The sequence below is a fragment of the Limulus polyphemus genome, unplaced genomic scaffold (genome assembly GCF_000517525.1).
Source record: "Limulus polyphemus unplaced genomic scaffold, Limulus_polyphemus-2.1.2 Scaffold3089, whole genome shotgun sequence".
Taxonomy (NCBI): domain Eukaryota; kingdom Metazoa; phylum Arthropoda; class Merostomata; order Xiphosura; family Limulidae; genus Limulus; species Limulus polyphemus.
The window spans coordinates 130225-137022 of NW_013668699.1; the positions used below are offsets into that span (position 1 = coordinate 130225).

The 6798-nt window shown below is 29.8% G+C and overlaps 1 protein-coding gene across 1 annotated transcript in view; it reads left to right on the top strand.

The window, feature by feature from the left end:
• LOC106468631 (protein jagged-1-like) overlaps nt 1-6269 on the top strand; it is a 125509-nt gene extending 119240 nt beyond the window's left edge. Inside the window, exons 16-18 of the mRNA XM_022396976.1 lie at nt 422-553; nt 1086-1242; nt 3346-6269. Of these exons, the coding sequence (XP_022252684.1) occupies nt 422-553; nt 1086-1242; nt 3346-3818 (762 nt within the window). The 3' untranslated portion in view covers nt 3819-6269. The remainder of the gene's footprint in view (nt 1-421; nt 554-1085; nt 1243-3345) is intronic.
• The last annotated feature ends 529 nt before the right edge of the window (nt 6270-6798 follow it).

The following is a 6798-nucleotide window of genomic DNA, read 5'->3' on the forward strand; positions in this document are numbered from 1 at the left end:
ACATATATATATATTGTTGTAGTAGTAGTATAGTATATCTTCCTACGTCGTATATATTATATATATATATATATATATATATATATATATATATCTGTGTATGTGTAGAACTTAAATTTTTGGGCCAGTGCTGTAAACATAGCACAAGGTAAGAATTTATGTTTTTGTGACATATTATTATCATAAATAATAAAAGACATTTCTGTATTGTTGAATAATGTGAAAACCCAAGATAATAACAAAAATTTTTATTCTTTATAAGCAGTAGTTTCTTCTCATTCCTATTTTTAAAAAACTGTTTACATGTGGAATACATCTTTAAAGTGTATTATTTTCTTTCACAAATTTGTATCAGTCTGGAACTTACATTAATGTGTTCATGATTCACTTGGGACTGATTGCACATATTTTTTTATTTCAGGGACTGACAGTTGAAAGTTTGTGTACACAGATACGAAGGTTACCCAAGCAGCTGAACCATACACCAGTCCATACAGTTTTTCTTCTTTGTGATCAAGTAGAAGGTGTGCCAGATAGCATAGAAGTGGCAGTGGTAAGGAACATTTTACAACAATAGGCAGAGATGTGAATTAGAAAGCAAAAATTCAACATTTGGAAAGTAAAAACGTTCAGTTACTGTTTTGTGAGTAGATTCTGGTGTGTACACAAAATCAGAAGGGAAAAAAAATACTTTTTTAATATAAAAGTAATCTAGCAAACTTAATTTTGCAAATGTTCCTTAGTTTAATATTCTTAAAATTCGATTCAGTGTGCGATGTGAAGATACTTTCATTATTTTCTGTAGAATCAGTCACTCACTTTTTTGCTGTTGTTTGTTATAGAGAAATACATCAACAATTCAAAATCAGTAAAGCTTTAATTAAAAGTATAGGATTTTAAAAATAATTTCATATATATATATAGTGAAAGGTGAAAATGTTTTAAGTGATGAAAATATAACTCGAGCATTTACATTAATATGGAACTCGTATTTTGATCACTTTTGTTTTGTAAATACAACTTCTTTTATTTTTGTAAATCTTGAATGAATTCTAAGTATTTTATAATGTTTTTTTTTTCATCAGTCTAGTAATGGAGATCCTTCCTTTGAAACCTACAAATACGTTAGTAACATTGCAAAATGGCTGGCAGACAGAATAGGCCGTAAACGATCTAACAGTACATCCTTAAGTGCCGTGATGGAGGTGAAAGTAAAGACCTCTCTTCTTGCTTCCACTCATGGTAAGAAAAATATAGAAATTATTAAATTTTTTGATATTTTATATTAAAAATAAATAAAGATTTATTTTGCTCTTGTTTTTGTAAGCTATTCATAGGTTTTGTTTGTTTTCTGATGTGATTATGGGATTGTTTCATCACTGAAACTAGTTGGCATGGTAATAAACCCATAAACATTCTTATACTGAAGCTTAGTTTTTAATTGGTGCATGAAAATCCCTTTGTTTAAAGAATAATTATGAAACAGGAACTTATTAGTTCAAAGTTGTTTCTGAAATACACAATTTGCTTGGTGAATTGGTAATTAAACAGTGTTTTAATCTACTTTCATGTATGTTTATCTGGATTGAAATATTGTGTAATTTCCTGTTTACCAAGCAGATTGATTGTTTCAACAGCAACTTTCAAATGTTTAATTAGAATTAAATATTAATTCATTTAAATGCAACACAGTTTAACCACAACTTCTATAGACAGATGGAGCTTCTTCAACAAGTGTTACATGTCCAGCATAATAGAACATTTTATTTTAATAGCTTTATGTTGAGTGCTGTTGTAGACATATTTTAAGTAATTGATGTAATCCCACATGATCAGGCATGGCATATTGGTTAGCATTGTGAGTTGAATCTAAATGTCCATGATTTGAGAAGTTATGTTTCTAAACATACTTTGCACTTTTATCTGTGGCTGCATTACAGAAGTAACAGCTAATCTCATTATTTGGTTCAGAGAGCCAGACAAAAACCCCTGTAGTCGCATATTCTACTTGCTGGCTACCCTTCTTATTATCAGTAGTTGATAATAACTGTAATAGCTATAACTGAACCTGAGGGATCTGTGACCTGGGTTAAACAGGTGTGTGCAATTTCATAATCCCCCATGCCATTGTTTGCTAAAATAACACAATAGTAATGAGGGACAATATGAAACTTCAGAATGTTCATTCTTCTAATAACCCAAACTAAAAAGGACTTCTGAGTGCCTAAGAACTTTTAATTGTAGTTGTATTTACTTGATAATTACCAGCTATCCTTTCCTGGTATTATGTATTGTTTTTAATCCAGACTAAAAGATTTCTAGAAAAACTTATCAGATATTAGGCTTTTATAGCTTAGGTTTTACGAGAACATTTTAGAATTAGATAGAAAGTTAGGCATAGTTGCAAACCCTCATGCATAGCTTTAGTATTGCTTATTGCTGTACACAAATCTTGCATGTCTTGGATCCCAGAGACTCTCACAAGTGGCATGAGAACAAGGCTTATAAATAATTAACTTATTAACTCTTTCATTGTTACCTTTATAGATAAACAACTCTCCTTGTTTAATTTAAGATACACAGTAGAAAAACAATAAGATACGCATTTTAATATTTCATTACTTATCTGAAACAGGTAAACTTTGGGAAGTTTGAAATAGAATACCCTTTCTTCATGGTGGTAAAAAATTCTCAATTCTAGCAGTACTCAAGAAGAGGACATATATATACATGAGTGGGAGAAGAAAATTTTGGCAGCACTGAAAATTCAGATCAAGTTTTTCCCTCCAACTTTATCAACATGTTGAATATCCTGTGCCCATGGCAGTGAAAAAGTTAATATGACTGATTAATTTATTAATGAATAAGAAAAATTCATATCATTATTTCTATAATCACTAAAGTGCACATTGTTAATTGGGTTACAATGAAATATGAAAAAAGAACTTAGAAGAAAGTAGATGAATACCAGAAGTCACATTTCAAAAAGTTTTAAAATTATAATAGATCATAGACTCAACTCAGAGAGTACATAATAATTAGCTTAAAAAAGAACTGAATTAATCTGTTGGTGTCTTCCTCTTTCACACCCAAAGAACAGTTTACCAGAAAAATAGTGTGAAATGTAAAGAACCACACCTCAATTAGAATTCCATATAACGTTAAATGAAAAAGTATTTCAATTGTGCTTTGTTCATAATAATTTAGAAACAGAATATAACACATTAACCAGAAGTACTGCATTACTACATAAACTTTGGTTAGGTCTTATTAGTTAATAGAGTTTTGGTTGAAACAGAGATCACTCAGTTGCTGAGAGTATTGGTTTATTCTGTTTCATTATAGGACCTGGCTACTTGGTCCCAGTGCTGGTGTCCCTCTTAGCTTTACTGCTGCTAGCTTGTTTCATTGGGGTCGGACTCTGGTATTATCGTAATCATTATCGAAGAAAAGGATCCTTGGTCCACCATCGTCAGCCGTTACGACACTCAATTAGCAGTAAATTAGAGCAGATTGAAGAAGAAGAAAAGTCTAATAACCAGAATGAAGAAAATCTGCGACGATACCACAATCCTCTTCACACAAGTAATGATTTGAAGGAAAAGCTGAGCTCGCCAAATCTGAGCGATTCCACAGAGATGACACAAGTAGACAACATTAATGACTCCTCCCACATTCCTCAAAAAATATACAAACCCCAATCTGTAGAATCACAAAAAAACATCACTCCCATAAATATTACAGAAAAAGCCTTGGAGAAAGACAACAATCTTAAATCTCATCAAAGAAGGCCATCTGGAAAAGAAGTCATAGTATAGAAATTGTTAGGGTTTTAAACCCCATGATCTTGTTAACTATTGCTGCATGCCATGGAGATGATGTCTCCAATGTGTGTCTTTAATATAACCAGTCATTATGTGATGTTTGAAAATAATTTATTTCTGGAATATACTCCTGGTTGACAAAAGATCTCAATGCTGTGTTCTACTTTAGTGGTTATGGACCAACTGTTCAGACAATATTAGGAGATAGCTAAGTTAAGAAGATGACTGAAGTAAGAATAAAAACTGACATTTTATATTCAGCACCACAAAAGGTGTTTCAAAGTAGTCCTACAACTTCATAAAGCCTTACATGAGTGCACATGTAAGTTTGAACATCTCTATGTAGCTGCATTACAGAAATAGCCAGTCATTCCAAATGATTCACAACCATTTTCTTCATCTATCTTCTATTCATGGTGCACACTGTTGCACAGTAAAGTCATTGTCATCTAAGTCTAAGCAACAATAAAAACTGTTGCAACTTACAGAAGAGGATAACCATTAGCAGAGAGTGTGTAGAGTTTTATGAGCTTATATATATGCTTAAAATAAAAAAAACTGTTTTATTGCTTATGTTAATGCTTAAAACGTTGTTTGAGGCATCCAAAAGAGGAAAGCACAGAAGTTAAAACTGTAGAGGTTCAAGTGTGTATATATGTAAATACCAGGTGTTTTTTCTTGTATATTTGTTGAATTAAGTTATGAAAAAGGGCAGTATTTATATAGGTACCATAGTGGGAATGTTCAGAACATTAACACAGGTTATGTTGTATTTTGTTTGTTGCTTTTACTTGTAGTATTTACTGCAGAATTGGATATTTGATTTCAGTAGAAAAGGTCAAAGGTTGTGAAGTGTTTTATGTACTTAAACAAGCATGCTTCAGTAACATTACAGAAAATTGGTCCAGCTTTCAATTTACATGTGTTAGTTATAAATAAAAAAGTTGAACCAATGTTTTTAGTTTTGACTTATCTATTATCTGCTTTACTGAGATTGATATGATAAAGAATTTGTTGGAAGGTAATTTTCCATTTGCTAAACACACAACTTTTTTTCCATTATTGTTTAAATTTGACACACATTTAACCATATAATTGTTGCATACTTTAATTATACAGATCACATTTATTTTAATAATTTGTGCTGATGGTATCATTCAATGATGATACCTCAAAATGTATTTACTTGGAAATAAGGTACGTAGAAAACGAAAATTTCCAAAAAAGTATTTTTAGAAAATTTGCTCAAAGTTTCCATTCCTTAATAAAATTATTTTTCTAAAAAAAAAAACGTAAATTTTGATAGGAAATATAATGTGATAGGTCTGGTTTAGCTAATAAAATGGTAGTATAATTTATACTTGGGCCAAAAGATGTGAAACCTGTTTTTATTTTATGGTCTTTGTTGTATTCTTTCTATCAAGTATTATACATGTTCTTACTTCTTATCACAGTGTATAAATGTGTCTAGAACCACAAAACTCACTCAGATTTTTTTTTTTGATATCTTTAACCTAATATTGTTTGTAGTTTCTACAAATGTTGACACATTTTTTTTATTTTTTTTTTCACTTAATACAAATGATAAATCAATTTAATTTGCCCATGCATTATAAACATTTTCTCTTAAGCCATAAATTCTAGATGAAATTAGTAGACATTTGTTTCTGATATCCACTGATTTTTTATATTTTTATTTACTCTAACATTTTGCTGCATAGACTAGGTTGTTTAGGTTTGAGTAAGGTGTTCCGAGAATAGCCTGGAGATACGTTTCATTATTTGAATCTTTTATTTTTAGTATCAGTATGTTCTTTATGTTTCAGCGGAATGTTTCCATTATAATCAAAGGTGTCAGTTTTGTCCTAGAGAGTACTTGAGATACAGAAGTAAAATGTTTACCCTCTCATTTTTACTGGAGTATTCATCTATATTTTATGGTTATAAATCTCAGTAGACATATTAGGGTGAGAAATACTTGTTTTATATCTTTCTTCAAGATTAATCATGCTTAGATGAAAGTTGTGGTAGATTTGTATTATTTTGTTCTGTGAATAAATTAGGTTTCAGAATGGAAGTCATAAATGAAGTGAAATAATAAAATATATGCATGTCCGAGGTCTAAATATCTTTCATTACGACTATGATTCTGTAACAAAGCTTTTAGCATAAAAATACAAATCTAATAAAATGTTTTGATAATGAATTAAAAATTGTAATATTAGTATATTGTACATTATAATATGTGGTGCTTTTTCCAATGTTGTGAAAATTTACAATGAAACACGTACCAATTCTAACATGACTGAGACACAGGTTTAAAATTACAGTTATTTCATCTTGTCGGATTTATCATACTTTATAGGAATTCTGTTGTTTGCACAAGGTTATGAATGTTTTTATTCTGGCTATTATATTAATAATTTTAATTAGTTTTGTTTTGGTTCTTTTTTTAACATAAATTTCATTAATAACTAATGATGCTTTGTTTGAAAATAACATTAAAATATTTTGCAGATCTCTGAATTAGTGCTCAATACTTCAGTATTTACATTGCTCTTTTGTACATTTTTTAATTGTTTTAAAAACTTCTGATGAAACCTGTAATTTTTTTCAAACATCATCTAACAGAAAACTTTAATGAAACTTTTTTTTTTCAAATACAAAGTACTAAATCTGTATTAACTGAAAGCACGAAAATATACACTTATTTGTGAAAGTTCTGAATGTTCAAAACTTTACCAAACACTAAGACAAGTTTTTTGCTTGACTTTTAACAAGCAGACAATATATTGTGTTTTAGAAACAAATCATTTTACATTCAAGTGTAAAAAGCTGTTATCCACAAGAGCAAAAAAAGTATGTACAAAAAATATTGGATGAAAAACATGTTAATGCAACATTATGCTACTAATTATTTTTAATCATGTCAAAGTCAATTATTTTGGTACTAGGGCTTAGAACTATTGTACAT